The 19084-nt window shown below is 45.1% G+C and overlaps 1 protein-coding gene across 1 annotated transcript in view; it reads right to left on the bottom strand.

Moving 5' to 3' along the window:
• Positions 1–19084, bottom strand: part of TLL2 (tolloid like 2) — a 134656-nt gene that overhangs the window by 90769 nt on the left and 24803 nt on the right. Inside the window, exon 2 of the mRNA XM_057735781.1 lies at positions 6552–6662. Within this exon, the coding sequence (XP_057591764.1) occupies positions 6552–6662 (111 nt within the window). The remainder of the gene's footprint in view (positions 1–6551; positions 6663–19084) is intronic.

The following is a 19084-nucleotide window of genomic DNA, read 5'->3' as shown; positions in this document are numbered from 1 at the left end:
GGCTCTAGGCGCCTGGGCTTCAGTAGTTGCAGCACATGGGCTCAGTAGTTGTGGTGCACGGGCTTAGCTGCTCCTTGGCACGTGGGATCTTCCTGGAGCAGGGATCGAACCCGTGTGCCCTGCATTGGCAGGTGGATTCTCAACCACTACCCCACCTAGGAAGCTCTGTTCTCTCTTCTTATAAGAACTCCAGTCATTGGATTTAGGGCCTCCCTAAATCCAGGATGATCTCAAGATCCTTAACGAATTAGATCTGCAAAGACTCTGTTTCCAAGTAAGGTCACATTCTGGGGTTCAGGTAGACACAAATTTGGGGGGGACATTACTTAACTCAGTACAGTGGTTGCAAGGTCAGGTCAGGAAGATTACCTGGAAGCAGGATGGGGAAGCAGAGACTGGAGGCAAGGAGACTTTTGGAGGTACTCACCACAGGCCGGGGGTCCTAAGTGAACAGCGAGGGTGCTCCCTACTGGGGGCCCCAGAGCCCTCAGTAGCCTTTTTCTGTGGCCAGCACAGCACCCTGAGTGTGCTCTCAAACCAACCCAGGCACAAGATCTTTGTTCACTTCCTGGTCCAGAAAGACTCCAGCTACCTTCCCAGGGCTGGCAAAGGCATGACTACATGTACCTCTGTTGTTTTCCATTCCTTCCACCAGGCAATGTGGCAGACAGGTTGGTACAATGGAAGACACAGCCTGGGAGATGGGAAACCTGAGTTCTAGTCTTGGTTCTTTCACTGACTGAATTTGGGACATTGGGGATAGCTAGGAAATGAGGGAGACTAGATCACTTCTAGGGCAATGACATCATTTCATTCTGCAAGCAGGAAAGGAGCTTCAAGTTCATAGGATAAACCAGGGAAAGGAGGCATCTGGGATTGCACTGCATCCCATCCCCCTCCCGGGATTTAGCCCTCTTCCCACCCCACCCCCCAAAAAACCCAGCGGCAATTACCAAAGCTTGGAAATGAGATAACCGATACCTAAGAACACATCCTTTCCCACATTTGGAAGTACAAAGAGCAGATATCTTTTAAATTAAAAAAAATTTTTTTAAAATTTTGTTTTATTTATTTACTTATTCATTTATTTTTGGCTGCATTGGGTCTTCATTGCTGCGAGCAGGCTTTCTCTAGTTGTGGCAAACGGGGGCTACTCTTTGTTGCGGCGCATGGGCTTCTCATTACAGTGGCTTCTCTTGTTGCGGAGCACAGGCTCTAGGCGTGCGGGCTCGGCAGTTGTGGCACATGGGCTTAGTTGCTCCCTGGCATATGGGATCTTCCCTGCCCAAGGATCGAACCCATGTCTCCTGCATTGGCAGGCGGATTCTTAACCACTGCACCACGAGGGAAGCCCTAAATTTTTTTCTTAATCAAAGCAAATGTTTAAAGATCTATGTACAGTGTTGTTCATAGCAGCAATGTTTCTAATAGAAAAACCAGTACAGAAAAGAAGGGCAACAACCTCCATATCCATCTGCATGGATTAATTCAATAAGTGGTGGCAGAGTTGTACATCAAATGTGATAGACTTCAAAGTACCACGTGAAAGGATGTCCATGGGTGGTGTTAAAGACGCAGGTTACACAAGAGGGTGTTAACAAAAATTCCCTTTACGTTTAAAAAAATATCAGCATGTGGCCCAAGGGCAGAAAGGCTGGAAGGAACCCAGCAAACAGATCATGATAGGGACCCCCAGGGCTGGGATAAAAGGAAATTTTCACTTTCTACTTTCTACAGTTTTGAGCTATTGGGTTTCTTTTCTTTTCTTTTCTTTTTTTAAACAAGCAGCAGTATTAGTTTAATCAGCAAAAACAATTTAAAATATTCCCATTCTGAAAATAAAATAACTGTTTTAGATATATGCAAAGTACTATTGGCCCTCAGAGAAAAGTGATCAGGGTAAAAATCACCTTGCCATAAAAACACACCAGAAAAAAATATACATCTCAAGCTTGGGAAGAAGGAAACACCAGAAGGGTACACATTTCAAAGGCCTCTCACCTAGGCCTCCAGAGTTTCCTCCAGCATGTAACAAATTTCCCCCATTCTCCACTTTAACCTTAAACCCTTTCTGCAAATATTACTACTAACAATGAGGGAGGGGAGGCAGAGTTGCTACTTATTGAGCGTTTCTAAGGTGCCAGGCACTGTGCTTAGCACTTTACATGTATTCTTTCCTTTTCTCCTTACAGCATCACTCTGAGATAAGGATTATTACTATTCCCATTTGACAGATAAAGAAACTGAGGCCTGGCTCAAGGATTCAAGCCCAGACAGTCCGAGGCCAAAGCCTGCGACAGTGACAAGCGCTTTCACCACCCTCCTGGGTGCAAAGCCCTGTGGGAGCTCTTCACCCCTAAGGCCCCGGGAAGATGCTCCAGGGCCTGCCAGTCTCCCTCTACGTCTTCCTTCTCCCCTCTTCAACCATGCTGGCCAGTGCCTTCTAGATGCAAAGTGCTGGGCCACCTCTGGGGGATCCAGAGTTGAATACATGTAGACTCTGCCCTCTGTACTGGCTCACAGGGGAGAAGGAAAAAGAAGACAGGTACTTAGGTTCTTAGACATGGTGGCCTTGGGAGAGCGACATGAAGGAGGCAAAGGCAAGGCTGCTAGGCTTCCCGCCACTGCAGCATCCTCAAGGTAACTTCCAGGCAGGCAACTCTCCAACAGCTGGGTACACAGCTGCCACGGCGGCTGGCCACGGCCCAGCCTCTCTCTGGCGTCTCTCACTCACACTTGCCAAGCCTGGGTCCCCATGCTGGGCCATGCCATGTCCCCCAAGGAGAGCAGGAGAATCGCTGACAGGAGCAGCCCTGAGCATTCGTGATGGCGTGCAGGCATCAGCTGACTGCCACACGGGTCTGGAGGTGTGAGTGGGGTCCCCAGGCCCGAGAGACCAAGACCCAAAGGCCTCTCCCTGGATCCTGCATGGTCACCCACCCTGCTTTCCAAATCAGTATGTACCCACACAGGTATAAATCGGTACAACCACTTGGGAAAACTGACTGTATCTACTAGTAACTTATGTATGCCCTGTGACCCAGCAATTCCACTCCTGGGTACATATACGCCCAAAAGAAATGAGTGCTTGTGTCCACCGAAGCACACATACAAGAAAGTCAGTAGCAGCTTTAGTTATCACAGCCCCAAACTGTCAACGGTCCAAAATGGCTGTCAACAGAAGAATGAATAAACTAGGGTCCATTCACGCAGGCGAACACAGCGGACAGTGAAAGGACAAACCAGAGCTTCACACAACAACGTGGGGGAATTTCACAGTCACAGAGCTGAGGGAAAGGAGGTAGACACTAACAGCACACACCGCCTGGTTCCATTCATGCATGTAAAATGCATCCGTGTGGAGAGAGGTCAGACTAGTGCTGCCATGGGGTGGCTGGATGGGAGGCGGCATGAGGGAGTCTCTGGGGTCCTGGAAATGTTCCACCCCTTGGTCTTGGTGGTGGCTACGTGGACTGGACACCTGTAAAATCACATCATACTGTATTTTTGAGCTATGGGAAATTCACTGGTTTTAAGGACTAAAATAATGTTGCAAAAAAGAAAGTAAAAAAACTCAATCACACAAAGATTACAATCAGGTCAACTTCTCTAGGCCTCCAAGTAAGAATCTGACAGGGGCGAGCGGTGGGGAGAGTGTCTGACGAGTTGGAATGATGGAATTATGAAGAGACACTTCCTTTTATTAAAGTTCAATTAAGGTTGTGTATATAATGGTGTGAAAAATAATTTGGATTCCCAAACCGCATTTAAAATTCAAATGGAGTTTTCAAATCATACGTGAGCGGTCCCCCCCAAATCCAAAGAAGGGATCATCATAGGGCTGGACACCAGAAAGAAGCTCTAATGTGCCTGATGGTTCCTCCCTCCTCCCGGCCACGGGCGATGAGGACTCCGACCTCCAGACCTTTGCCCTCCTGCCTTCCCCTCATCCCTACATCCTGTGTGGAGCGTGGCCTAGTCCCCTGTAGCTGCTCACATTCTCCAGGAGCCGTGGGAGTTGCCCCCCTCCCCTGGGCACAGTGCCACAGCCCCCCCAGAAAGGAGGGAACCAATCATTGGATAAGAAGGAAGCATGTAACCTCCTCAGTGGAGGCTGCCATCCCATTTCCCACCCCAAGAAGGACCCCTCCCTCGGACTGCAATGTCCTTCTCTACCCTCTGACTCCTTCTTCCCTAGCCTGGGAAGCCCTTCCACCTCCCCAGGATCCCCTCCTCTGGGAAGACTTTCTGACTCCCCCTACCCAGCAATGGTCCCAGTTCTTCTTGGTGCCCCGACTCCCCGTGTGCTTCCTGGGACCCCCACCTCTAAGTCTTCCCTCCTTTTGGTTTCTGTATCTATTTCCTCCACTAGCTAGCAAGTCCTTAAGAAGAGGGACCTCAGTCTATACCTTCTCAGGACCTGGCACAAGACCTGGCACAAAGTGAACACTCAGAGGTTTCAATGAATAAATAAGTGAATAAATGAATGAATGAATTAGGACCACACCCAGAAACATGAACACAGTATATTCTTCTCCTTCCCTCCAAGTGGATATAGATCGCAGGGGCTTTGGGGCCAGAACATGCTGAAATAAAGAATTGGTGAATTAGTTCTAGTGGAATCTTGGAGCCTTGCGATGCACTCGGGGTGGGGAGCTTCAGGGATGTTCCTGGATGCCACCGCGTTCATCAGCAGAGGGGAAGCGGTGGCCTTGACAACCCGTCTCCCACCATCACCACCAGCAAGCAGCATGGTGAGGCCGCCCAAGCAACCAGCCAGGAACCCAGGAACCTCAGGGCAGCTGGTGGGTTATGGAGAGCAGTGGGAGATGGGACTCCACGAAGGCTCCCCCAAGCCAAAGATAAGCCAATCACATCCCTATTCAGAAACCTTGGGCAGGACCGCTGTTTTCCCCAGCTCATTGGTGCAATAGGCATTGGGCATCAGGGGAGTTGCCTCCCACTCTGGGCTCATTCTCACCCACCCTGCCAACAGGCACCTACATCTACCCTGGCAACTTTTCCTGGTGCATCTCTCTACAATAGCCCCCCAAAGAGCCACCCTCCAGTGACCCACACCTTTCCTCTGTTCCTTAGATTAAGACAGCCCCTTTCATACTCCCTGCCTCTGCACACAGTTTCTCCTCTACCTGAAATGCCTCTTCTTGATTCTTTATCTAAGGAACTCCTACTCATCCTTCAAGACCCAAGGCAAGAGTGCCCATTCCCCCGATGCCTTTCTTGGCCCACCTTCTTCCCACTGCTCTTGATTCCTTGTAGCTCTTGCCATGAGGAATTACAATTTATCTATCTACATTTCAGTCTCATTCCTCCGGGCTGGGATGCCTTAGTGATAACATCTGCCGTTGCTTGAGAACATGCCACGTGCCAGACACCAGGTTAGCCTGTCACTTTCAGATTCGATCCTCTCAATCCCCGTTGACATGAGTGCTGGTTTCATCCCCATTTTACAGTCAGGTAAACTGAACTTTGGCGATGTTAGCAAGCTTGTCCAGGTCTAAACCCTGTCTGCCTGGCGTGGAAGGTCTCCTTGAAGGCAGAGGTCACATGTTATTCCGCTTTCTCTCCCCAGCACTGCATTAAACCCATAATAGGTACTAAAAAAAAGGGGGGAGAGGGTAATAAATTTCGGTTACACAAGGTGAATGTTCTGGAGATCTGCAGTACCACGTTGTGCTTGTAGTTTATAGTACTGTATTGTACACTTAAAATTTTGTTAAGACAGTAGATCTCGTGTTAAGTGTTCTTACCACAAGTTTTTAAAATCCTCCAGCGAAAGGAAGGGAGGATGGGTGGAGGGGTGGCAGGTAGCAGAGACAGTGGAGCGTCGGGCACACACTGGCCTTGGTCATCAAATAATAAGCCACCGTCAGCCACACGTCCTTTCATTTCCCACAGCTCAGCACCCAGGGCTGCTTCTGGGAGTGGAGATTCCACAGAGGGGAGGAGTCTGAGCCCAGTGGACAGGGAGGTGAGGAGAAATCAGTAGAACAGTTTCATTACTATTGACCCCAAGGTGAAGGCAAGGAGGGAGGGTGGGAGAAGAGTAATCAAAGTCTGATGCCAAGCCTGTGTTTCCCAGCCCCGGGGGACTGTCACCTGGTTTAAAGGCCAAGCAAGTGCACAATGCCCCACCCCCACTGCCGGAGCAAGCATCTTCCCACTGCTAGTCAGTATCAGCACCACCATCAGACACGCCCTAAATGGACCCCAACCAGGAATTCTCTCCCTATGGGAAGTGCTGGACCCTGAGGCCAGAGTCCTGAGAACCTACAAGTTTGAACTCTCTGAGCTCAGGATTGAACCTTTGGATAAAGAGGCAAACGAAGATTTTCTTAGCAGAATAAGCAAACTTGGAGGCTCCAGCATCACAGCCTGCCATGGAGAAGGGGTGACCCCTCTGGTTTTCCACTGACAGGTGGGCACTGGACTGACAGGTCAAATACCGATGACTCGTGGTCCACATCACCCTGTGCTGGAGTCCCTGACCCTTCCCTCCAGGGCAGGGATGGAGGGGACGTAGTACTTACCTGTGCCGTGTCCTGTTTCTTCCACTGACTGCTTGATCCAGTCACGGGCTTTATTAATGTGAAATAACTTCAGGTCCTCTTCGTCTAAGGCAATGTCTCCCCAAAAGACAGCTGGGAAGAAAAAACAGATCAATTTAAGCTGGAGATCAAGAAATGAATATACTAGTTGCCCAGAGGGTGTTGGAAGCTGAGTAGTAAACTCTAGAAAAGATAGTCCATCCAATCAAATTTCTCCCTGAGCCTAAGAGATAGGACTGGTAAAGAAAGAACAACAGATAATAAAGCTGTGCTTCAAAGCCATAGGCCTGAAGCCAGCTGCAATGAAGATCAAAGGCCTAGGTTCTGTAAGGTATCTTGAAAGGTCACCCTTGACTTACTGTTGCTATAGGCAGCTCTGGGCAAAACCACCACACAAAGAAAGCTGTTTCTCTCTTCTTCAGAGTCTTCAGAATACTTTTTAAAAGCATAATATAATAAACAATACTAATGTTCACAATATTTACTGCCCTTCCTTGGGAAAAGATTCTATTTTCCTGCCCCATCGATGTCAGGATCAGCCAGTTCACCTGTTCTGGTTAATTAAATATGAGAAGAAGCTTTAAGAGCTAGAGCATGATTCACCATGTCCTCTTTCCCTTTTCCAGATGACAAACAATGGCTCAGATAGGGGTGAATTTAAAACCCTAAGTTCTGGAGTAAATATGATGTAGAGCAGAGGAATGACTGATTAGGATGGATACATAACATAAATGAAGAAAATAAAAAAACCATTATTTTTATAAGTCTCTGAGATATGGGGCTATTTGTTACTGCAGCACTTCTTTATCCTGACTAATATAGAAATTGCTATCAGAAGTAGTATATTACTTGGAAACAAAAATCCATTTTCTTTGGGCCAGGTAGTGGGTACCAAGGAAACTATTACTGAAGGCTAGAAGGTGCTGTATATTACACAGTGATGAAGTATTTGGTAAAACTATTGCCTGCATTAACTTGGAAGGCAGATGATGAACTAAATGAGCTTATGACTTTAAGTGAAGAGATGGGGAGTCAGAATGTCAATAGCAAGTCTTTGTTGCCATTAGCTGTGTTTGACAAGATGCTACAAGAAAGATAGGGGCTTTAAAAAGAATTGAGCATGGAGGCATCATGCTCCCTGATTTCAAACTCTATTACAAAGTGGTAATAATTAAAACAGTATGGTATTGGCATAAAAACAGACACATTGATCAATGGAACCAAATAGAGAGCCCAGAAATAAACCCATGCATATATGGTCAATTAATTTATGACAGAGAAGCCAAAAATATACAATGGAGAAAGGACAGTCTCTTCAATAAGTGATGCTGAGAAAATTGGAGCCACATACAAAAGAAAAAAACTGGACCACTATCTTATGCCATAAATAAAAATTAACTCAAAATGGATTAAAGACTTGGACATAAGACCTGAAGCCTAAAACTCCTAGAAGAAAACATAGGCAGTAAGCTCCTTGACATAGGTCTTGAGGATGATATTTTTGAATGTGACACAGAAAAGCAAAAGGAACAAAATAAAAAATAAATGAGACTATATCAAACTAAAAGTCTTCTGCACAGCAAGGAAACCATTAACAAAAATGAATAGGCAACCTACTGAATGGGAGAAATTATTTGCAAACCATAGTCCGATAAGGGGTTAATATCCAAAATATATAAATAACTCATGGAACGGAATAGGAAAAAACAAATAACCCAATTAAAATTGAGCAGTAAAGAGAAAAACAAATACCATATGCTAACACATTATATATAGAATCTAAAATAACTTTACTGGGACTTCTCTGGTGGCACAGTGGTTAAGAATCCACCTGCCAATGCAGGAGACATAGTTTCGATCTCTGGGCCAGGAAGATCCCACATGCTGTGGAGCAACTAATCTCGTGTGCCACAACTAGGGAGCCTGTGCTCTAGAGCCCACGAGCCACAACTACTGAGCCCATGTGCCACAATTACTGAAGCCCACACGCCTAGAGCCTGTGCTCTGCAAAAGAGAAGCCACCGCACTGAGAAGCCTGCACACTGCAATGAAGGGTAGCCCCCACTTGCCACAACTAGAGAAAGTCCGCGCGCAGCAACAAAGACACAACACATCCAATAAATAAATAAATAAAAATTTAAAAACTGTACTGATGAACCCAGTGGCAGGGCAAGAATAAAGACGCATAGAGAACGGACTTGAGGACACGGAGGGGAGGGGAAGCTGGGATGAAGTGAGAGAGTAGCATTGACATATATACACTACCAAATGTAAAATAGATGGCTAAGTGGGAAGCTGCTGCATAGCACAGGGAGATCAATTCGATGCCTGGTGACAAACTAAAGGGGTGGGATAGGAAGGATGGGAGGGAGGCTCAAGAGGGAGGGGATATGGGGATATATGTATAAATACAGCTGAATCACTTTGTTGTACAGCGGAAACTGGCACAATATTGTAAAGCAATTATACTCCAATAAATATCTGAAGAAAAAAAAGAAAAAAAAAGTGAGCATAAGACCTGCAGACACATTTTTCCAAAGACATACAGATGACCAATAGGTACATGAAAACATGCTCTACATCATTAATCATCAGGGAAATGCAAAACCACAGTGAAATATCATCTCACACCTGTTAGAATAGTTGCTATCAAAAAGACTAGAAAACCAAGTGCTGGCAAAGTTGTGAGGGAAAAGAAACCCTTGTGCACTGTTCATGGGAATGGAAATTGGTGCAGCCACAATGGAAAACAGTACGGTGATTTCTCAAAAAATGAAAAATAGAACTACCATATGATCCAGTAGTTCCATTTCTGGGTACTTAACTAAAGAAAATGAAAACATTAATTTGAAGTGATATCTGTACCCTCATATTTATTGCAGAATTATTTATAATATCCAAGATATGGAAACAATGTAAGTGTCCATATTATTCAGCCTAAAAAAAATAACAAAATCTTGCCATTTGCAACAACATGGATGATTGCTGAGGGCATTACACTAAGTGAAATATGTCAGACAGAGAAAGACAAATATCACATGATCTTTCCTACATGTGAAATATATATATATGAAATAGGTAAAGAGAAATAAGTGGGAGAAATAGGTGAACTCTTTGTTTTGTTGTTGTTGTTGCTTAAATAAATAGAATTTAAAAGAAAAAAACTGAACAATTTATAGTGGGAATGAAAAGGAATGGAGAGAGTCCAGAAATGCAGGGACTTGAGGAGTTGGAAAAGCCAACGTACTCTCATCACTAAACAGTAAAAGAAAAACTGAGAAGGCCTTTGAGGAACAAAGACTGATTACAACTCAGGCTTATGGCGCAGTGAATTGGGAAACCTCATACATTGCTAGTAGGGATGTAAAATGGTATACACCCCTACATTAGCTTTTCCTAGGGGGAAGCTATTTGGCATTTTCCTAAAAAGTTAAACGTACCACAAGACCCAGCAATTCCACTCTTAGAGATCTTTTCAAAAGAAATGAAAACGTAAGTCCACACAAAGCCATGGACTCATATGTTTATAACAGCCTTATTAATGATTGCCCCAAACTTGAACACAACCTAAACATCTATCACCTGCTGAATGTTGATAAACAAAATTCAATCTCTCTATATGATGGAAAACCATCTAGCAATTAAAAAGAAGAAACTACTGACACATGCTACAGCACGTATGACTCTCAAAAACATCATGCTAAGTGAAAGAAACAAGATGCAGAAGACTACATATTAAATGATTCCATTTCTATGAAACATCTAGAAAGGCAAGTTTATAGAGCTAGAAACGTTAGTGATTGCCTATGGCTGGGGGTGGGAATGAGACTTGACTATAAGTGGACATGAGGGAACTTTTCCAGGTGGTAGAAATGTTCTAAAACTGGATTGTGGTGATGGTTGCACAACTACAAATTTGCTTAAATCTTTGAAATGTACATTTATTTTCACTTTGTTGAAATGTGTAACAAAGTTGGCTCAGCCAAAGATGGTTTCCAGCTGTCAGTCCTGAGCCCCTCCCACCCTCCTGAAGACTTAGCACAAGTCCACAATACAGTGCCATCTTTCTCTCAAAGAAAAAACGTCCTGTGTCAATGGTATTCACAGTGGCAGATAATCAGGAACACATCTTACATTCTGAGAGCAGAAAGAGAACAAGAGTGTGGAAGGAGAAGGGAGTAGATTACCAGGACCTGGGAAGACTCCAACAAGCCAAGGTAGTAACACAGTAGTCTTCAAATTTTGTGCTTGTGTATTCCCAAATAATTTTTATTTTTTAATATTTTTTCAAATTTTTGGCTGTGTTGGGTCTTAGTTGTGGCACGCGGGATCTTTTGTTGCAGCTCATGGGCTTCTCTCTAGTTGTGGTGTGCAGGTTTTTCTCTTCTTTAGTTGTGGCACGCGGGCTCCAGGGCATGTGGGCCCTGTAGTTGTGGCACGTGGGTTCCAGAGCGCGTGGGCTCTGTAGTTTGTGGCACATGGGCTTTCTAGCTTAGGCACACGAGCTCAGTAGTTGTGGCACACGGGCTTAGTTGCCCCACAGCATGTGGGATCTTAGTTCCCCGACCGTGAGTCCCCTGCATTGCAGGACGGATTCTTTACCACTGGACCACCAGGGAAGTCCCCCAGATAATATTTAAAAACCACATATCCTTACGTATATTGTGAGCCTTACATTTATGATTTTTCACTATGACTTTAAATGTATTTTTTATTTTGTTCATAAGAAGTAAAAAAATAGTAAACATTTTATAAGATGAAGATTGACTATAACTGTAATAAATGTTTCATTATGTGATTTAGTATAATAGATGTAACCACACCTCTTGAATAACATATACTGCATCAGAAAGAAAACAAGGATATGTTCATCTTGGGTTTTATCCACTTATCTTGAAATAGTAGAAGTCCTGAAAACATTTCAATTATACTTAAAAGAATCAGTCATTAACTTTTACTCTATTTCAGTTGTTCTGAATTCAAAATATTCCACTAAGCACCAAGCATCCTCCTTAACAGAAATTCATACAGATAGGAAAAGGCAGGGGAATGCCCAGTCTAAGATGCCTAGACTCGTTATCAAAGAAGGCTGCTATGGCTGCTCTGTGACCAACCATTTCTCATTTTCCCTTTAGTGCTTGAGGTTTTTGTACCCCGACTGATGCATGCAGTAGGATCCAGGATGAGTGACAAGCGAGCCTCTCTTCTATAAAGTGGGAGAAGGACCACCATGACCAGGGCATCCTCCAGTAGTTTTGTTTTTTGGTTTTTGGTTTTTAAAGATTTATTTTATTATTTGTTTATTTGTTTGTTTATTACTTTTGGCTGCATTGGGTCTTCGTTGCTGCGCACATGCTTTCTCTAGTAGCCAGCAGGGGTTACTCTTCGTTGTGGTGCGCTGGTTTCTCACTGCCGTGGCTTCTCTTGTTGCAGAACACGGGCTCTAGGCATGCAGGCTTCAGTAGTTGTGGTACGTGGGCTCAGCAGTTGTGGCACACAGGCTTAGTTGCTCCACAGTGTGTGGGATCTTCCCGGCCCAGGGATCGAATCTGTGTCCCCTGGCAGGAGGGTTCTCAACCACTGTGCCACCAGGGAAGCCCCCTCCAGTAGTTTTAATGCAGAATTTTATCTAGAAGTTTTAGAATCTGGATATTCATTCCCTTAAACTCTCTGTACAGTGCATCCCTTGCTAAGTCTCCAGTGCCCCTGCACACACCAGTTTGCAAACCAGAGTGACAGAGGTCAGGGCACGGGAGCATAGGGCTGCTCTTCAGCAGCTGCTTCCTAAGTCAGAAGGCTGTTGAGAAACTCCTGTTGCACTCTCCCCATAGCTTGCTCAGCCCACCTTGGTCTCCCTCTGCTTTTGAGCCTTTCAATGCCCAGCTCTCAGGTGTCCTCCTAACCTCAAAGGGCAGGAGCCCCAGGCTGACTCCCACACAAAGGATTCTTCCTGAAGGCAATTCCTGCCTGCAAATTTTGTATTGTCCACCTAGGGAGGCAGGTTGATTAAAAGCATGTGCTTTAAAGCCAGAGGGATCCTGGGTTCCAGTCCCATTATTGCCATTTAATAGTTGTGGGACCTTCGACAAACCACTTGACCTCTCTGAGCCTCAGTTTCCTCATCTTGGAAGAGAAATACCTACCTTGTAAAGTTGGCAAGAAATAAATGCGGTAAGTGTGTTAATTTAAGCACCCATTTCAGGGCCTGGCCCTCAGTGAGCATCCATGAATAGTGGTGTCACTCTAATTTTCACTGGGTTCCCTTTCTCCCGCTGCACTCTCTCTTCATCCAGAAGCCCCTGCCCTGCAATGCTCAACTCAGCTCCCATCACCAACACCCAGGTCTCCTCCATGAAAAGTCTCCCTCCCACCCCTGAAACACGCCCTCCCTTCTTCGCATTCCTTTAGGACAAACAGTCTCAACCAGACCACATCAGGCTGCAGGGGCTAAATTTTGTCCATATATCTACCTAATAAATATTTACTGAGCCCATAAATGCAAGAGTGGGGGTAGAGGAGGTGATGTTGGGGGTATGGGGAGGAGATACTATTTTCTATAATGCTTTACGATTAATAATAGATTTTCCATATACATCAGTTCTTTCCCTTTCTCATTCCCATTTTATAGATGAAGAAACTGAGACTCAGAAGAGAATGACTTGCCCAGGGTCACACAGCTAGAAAGCGGCAGAGCCAGAACCCCAAACCTGGGCTCTTTTTGGTCCCCAAACTGCCTTCCTCAGCTCCTAGCATCTACTCAGCTTCCCAAGTTTGGCCAGATTCTAAATGCCTCAAGGACAGGCTCCAGTTGCACTCATATTTCACAGAGCAAATCCCATTTTACACACACTGAGTAAAGTCATCATATGAGATGCTGTGGCTAATAGTGAAGGTATCGAGTCAGATAAACCGTCCAAGTTGTGCCTGTGTAACCAGGAACAAGTAACTTAACCTCTGAGTCTCAGTTTCCTCATCTTTCATATGGGAATAAACAATAATAATATCTTCCCCACAAGGCTGTCATGAGCATTTAGTGAAATAATATGAGTAAGGCTGGCACCTGGCACCACTGGATATAAATATGAGATGGTCGGCTGAGCTGCACCCTTCAGACATCAAGATCCTCAGCAATGGCTCACGTTAATGGTGATGGATGGTGAGGCCAAGAGATGTTCTAACAGGTATGACCACCATGGGGGTCACTGACTTACTGCTAGCATCCAGCCCAAGGCAGTCCTTACCCACAGCGCCCACAGAGGGGGCTGACCTGGCCTGCCTCTGGGTGCATACACTGGGAAGACCACAGGCCTGCCACTGGACTCCATCCACCTCAGGACCCAGAGAGCCCCCTCCCACACCCAGCCTGGTCTCCTCTCCTGTGGTCCTGGAGGCTCCCTGACCCCGTGTCTAGCTCCCACACACAGCCTTTCTGTCCCACAGATCCTGTCTCAGGATCCTAAAGGCAGTTCCTGTGTCCCTCAAAGACACAGTCCAAGAAGGCTGCTGCCTGTCTCCTGGAGAGGATGCCTCCCCTAGAATGATCTGTCAGCGCTGCTCTGGGCTCTGGAAGCACCCCAACATCATGCTTCAAACCAGAGTGACTGGTATCCCGGAACAGAGGTCCAGAATCGAGATGCTGTCTCCAGTCCTACCCTGATCCCATTCCATAGACATGAGCATGTTGTACAGAGAGGCTGAGTGATTTGTCCAAGGTCACTTAACAAGTAATTTGGCAGAGCCACGACTCAGTTCTCAGGACAATTCTCATTACGCTCTGCTGTGACCTACAGAGTAGAATCTGTCCACGTGCAACTGGGAGCCAGGGGTGAAAACCCCAGCACCTAAGGGGGAAGAAATGGGCTTCGGACATTCTAAATAAGCCTGAGGCAACAGTGGGGAGCCGGCACCCCAGACTGCTACCACAATGCGCTCTTCCTAACATAGTTCCTTCAAGGATCTCGACCGATGCCTTGTAGGAGAATGCAAGAAAGCTCAGGAGTCAGCTTGCAGGCAGGTGGTATCCCTCTGGGATTCCCCAGAGGTCACAACTTCACATCAGTGCAATATCTACTGTGACTCTATGGCTCCTTCTCCAGCAAAAAGGCACGATAAAGAGCAGACTGAGGAAGGAAGGCAGGAAGGAAATGTTTATTGAGCTAAGCACACAGGAAGGGCTCTATCTGCAACCTAAGAGAGGGCGTGGATGCCACCAGAGCCTCCAGCCAGGCTCACATCCTGAGAGGTGGGCTCCATCTGCGCTGCAAGGACTTTGAGGGCTGCATCCGTGGAGTTACAGAGGGAGCCCATTTCTGAAACAGCCTCCCCTCTCAAATACAGAAAGCCTTTGTCTCCTGTTTTTTCCAAGATAGTTCTTGCCAGCCTCTCCTAAATGGCCTGGAGGGTCCTATTGTTCCAGAAGAGTCACAGGAGGTTCTACCACACTTGAGCTGTCCGGAGTCATGAGGCCAACACTCTCGAAAACAACCATTCTACTCTAACCTCCTCTGCGGTCTCATCACAACCGAAGTTAATTAACTTCTATCTTTGCAGTTTCATGAAGGCAAGGACTGTGTCTGCTTGCCCTATAGGCCCATCCTCAGCACAGTCAGGGTGCAGGAAATATTTGTTAAATGAATGCCTTGAGGACGCTTTAGAGGACTGTCTTCTGTCCTGAGTCTCTCCACTCTAAGATGGAATCTGAGACCCAGTAGAGCTTCTCGACACTTCTTTAAGAGTTATTTACACCCGAAATAGAAAGAAGTGCACATTCAGCTGTAGGGATGGTCACTGTGTCTCATGCCAACAGGCCAAGGCCATGTCAGGAAATGGGGACAGACCATTAGCTCTTAACCCCGTGGAGACAGTCACCAGGCCACTCTCAAGATGAGGAAAAAGTATTATGCACAAAAATCAGGTTGAATAATTGCCCTGGCTGGGAAACCGCCGGAAAACCAGGACCCAAGATACTACTAGAGGTTCTGTTAATGTGGGCAAAGATTTTTTCCACTTTTTTTGCTACAGTATCCCTAGTGCAAGGAACAATGTCTGGCATAGAGAATATTATTGATAAATTAATGAAAGGAGAGTGTGTTCCAATTTCTATTTATGTAAGTTCAATGCCCAAAGCAAGGCCAAATTACCTTCCAGTAATTTGCCTGGGAAGTAACCATGTCTCCTTCCTTTTGAGATGAGGGAATATCCGAAAACATTAAACTGGTGAATTTTCAGTACATACTGAGTCTTGTTTCCTGCATTCATTCTGCCATTGTGGCCCCCGTGAGGGAAGAAGGGTGAAAGCTGCTTCAGGGAAGGAGTTGGATATGACCTGGGGAGTCCCCATCAGGCAGAAGGGGAAGTAGGAGGAAGCCTTCCATGTCAGAGGATAGGAGCGGGACGTGTGGTGTGAGGGAGCCTGGGCACATAAAGCTCTTAGCCAACTCCCCAAGGCATAGCCCAGTGAGGTTGCAAATCTGGCTGCAAAGCTGCCCTCCACCACACACAGGGGCAATGAGACAGCATGAGTGGAGGGCAGCGTCCAGAGACATGGGTGCTCCCAAATCTGGCGCCCAGCACCTGGTATCTGAAGCTCCAGGTGCTCCCACATGCATAGGGAGGATGTGGAGGTGCCAAGAGGGCCAGTGGACCAGCAGAGGCCTGAGGTCAGGGTAAAAGACCACAAAGGAGGGTTTACAGCCAGAGCCAAAGGGTCAAGAGTACAGGCTTCAGCAGCAAAGACCAGCATGTCATGCTGAAATGCTAGAGCTAAGCAGATGCCCCTCAGTATTTTATTTTACTTTAATTAATTTAAATTTAAATTGCCACGTGCTAATTGCTATAAGTATACAATATAAAATAAAATTTTATATAATATGCAATATGATAATATAAAATAAAATTATAAATTCCGTTTAAAATAGTAGCAAAATCATCACATATCTAGGAAAAATCTTGACACAAAATGTAGTACGATGTTGACACTGTAAAATTCTACTAAAAGCTATAAAAAAGTGACATGAAAGGAAAGACATACTCTGTTTCTGAAATGTTCTTTCCAAATTAATGTGTAGGTTTAATACATTTTAATCAAAACCCCAATAATTGTTTTATCATTGACAAAATGATATTAAAGTACATCTGCTCAATTAGGTGATAACAGTTAAGAAAAAGAGTACCAAAGGCAGGCTGGCCTCATCTGCCATCAAAATATGTCATAAAGCTTCAACAACCCTGCAGCATGGAATTGTATGGAAGCAATCCCTAGTCTATATAAGAAAATTCATATATGACCAAAGAGGTCTCTCAAATTTGTAGAAAGAGAGGAACTAATCAGTGAATGACAGTGAGTCAATGGGTTCGCTGCTCTTTGAGGAAAAGTCAAGTTGGCTTTGAACCTCACACTATATACCAAAATAAATCACAAATAAATAAAAAATTTAAAAATCAAATCCTTATGGCTACCAGGGGGTGGGGGTGGGGGGAAGGGGTAAATTGGGAGATGGAGACTGACATACACACATTACTGTATATAAACTAGATCACTAACAAGGACCTACTACATAGCACAGGGAATTCTACTCAATACTGTGTAACAGCTTATATGGGAAAAGAATCTAAAAAGGAGTAAATATATGTATATTTATAAAGGATTCACATTGCTGTAAACCATAAACTAACACAACATTGTAAATCAGCTATACTCTAATAATTTTTTTAAATTTAACATATAAAAAGGAAAATTAAAGGAAGACCTCCCTGGGTGGGCCTGACCTAATCAGGCGAGCTCTTTAAAAGGTGTAGAGCTTTCTTCATCAAATCATAGTGTGGGGGCAAAACTGACCACTTCTTTTTCAATCATTGTCCCAAATAAAGATATATTGTTTTCCCAGGGGAAAAAAAAGAGTGGATATGTTTATACGTATAACTGATTCACTTTGCTGTACAGTAGAAACTAACATAACATTGTAAATCAACTATACTCCAATAAAAATTAATTAATAAAAATATTCTAACTAAAATAAATACATACATAATAAAAATAAAAATAAAATAAAAATTAAATCCACATACTGGTTGAACAGTACTTAGAATCTAATGACCTAAGCCTTTACTTTCAAAACACACAGCTATTGAATTGTTACCAAAAGGCAAAACGTCAGCCTCCTAAGAGAAGACTCCCGAAGGAAGGATTCCTATCACCTGGGTAACTTTCTTCTTCTACCACTGACCCCTGGCTACTCAAAGTGTAATCTCTAGACGGGCAGCATCGAACTCATCTTGAAGCTTGATAGAAATACCTACTCCTGGGCCCACCCCAGAGCTGCTGAATCGGAAGCTGCACGTTGACAAGATCCCCAGGTAGAACATGTACACACTGAAGTCTGAGAAGCACTGACTCAGGGCACCAGAGGCTTTGCCTCCAGCAAACATGCCCCTGGGGTCCCAGGCTCCCCTGCACCTCTGCATGCCTATCACAGCTGTAACAAAGAAGTCAAGCAGGGTAATTCTTCAGAGAAATGTAGAACTTGAATGGATAGGCCATAGGAAGGACCTAACATGCACACCAATGAAAATGCCATCTGCTCCAGTCTTGGCTGACCCCACTGGACCTCCAACCTGTAATCCAGGGGGGTGTCACCTGGTGGTCCTGTTTTGTCATGAAGCTCTGGATAGTGATTTTCAGGAACAGATTATGAAATACAATAGGAACACTGCTTTTCAGAAATAAAAAAACAGAAAGCTTTAAAGTAGTCAAATAAGAATTTACAGCTCTTATATAATAAATTTGAAAATATAAAAGGAGACTGATTTTAAAGAAATACTTGCTAATGATATATAATCACGGATGTGATGATATTTAACAATGGCTGGGGGAGGGGAGAGCCTTAGTTTGTAGCATTTGCTCATTTCCCTGGTGTAAATACCCCCATGGCGGCTGACCTCTAGGTCACAGAACATGAAGATGGAGGGTATGTGTACGCTCAGCTCCCACAGCAGGTCAGAGCCGGCTCCAGTGCACTACCGTAATAACAACAAGTATCCATAAAGTCTCTCAGTTTCTAAAGTTATGTCATGTTCCCCATCTGATTCCATGAGCCGGACCCTCAAGGGTGCAAGAGATGACCACATTCTAATCCTTTCAGGGAAAGGCCCATCACCGCAGCTGCCATCTCGGGGTCCCCACAGCACAGCATCTTGCCCGAAGCAAAGAGCCGAAGCAAACAGCACTCTGCCCCAGAGAGGATAAATGCCTTCTGTACATTAACCTCAAAGGAAGGCCCAGAGAGGAGGTAGGAATTGGCCAATGTGAAGCAGGCAGGACGAGGTTTCATGGGTGTTTCAAGTCAAAAGCGGCCTCCCTGATGCCCAAATCACAGCCCTCCTCCACCAACTCTTCCCAAAGTTTCACATTCTAAGAAATAATAACAAGAACTGCTACTGATAGGAAATAGTATTGCAACCGAAGCCTTCCCAGAATAGAGCCCCATCCACGTCCTCCGCCTGCCTTTTGTCTGTGG

This window comes from Hippopotamus amphibius, chromosome 5, assembly GCF_030028045.1.
Source record: "Hippopotamus amphibius kiboko isolate mHipAmp2 chromosome 5, mHipAmp2.hap2, whole genome shotgun sequence".
NCBI classification, from domain to species: domain Eukaryota; kingdom Metazoa; phylum Chordata; class Mammalia; order Artiodactyla; family Hippopotamidae; genus Hippopotamus; species Hippopotamus amphibius.
This window is presented reverse-complemented; position numbering and strand designations above follow the sequence as displayed.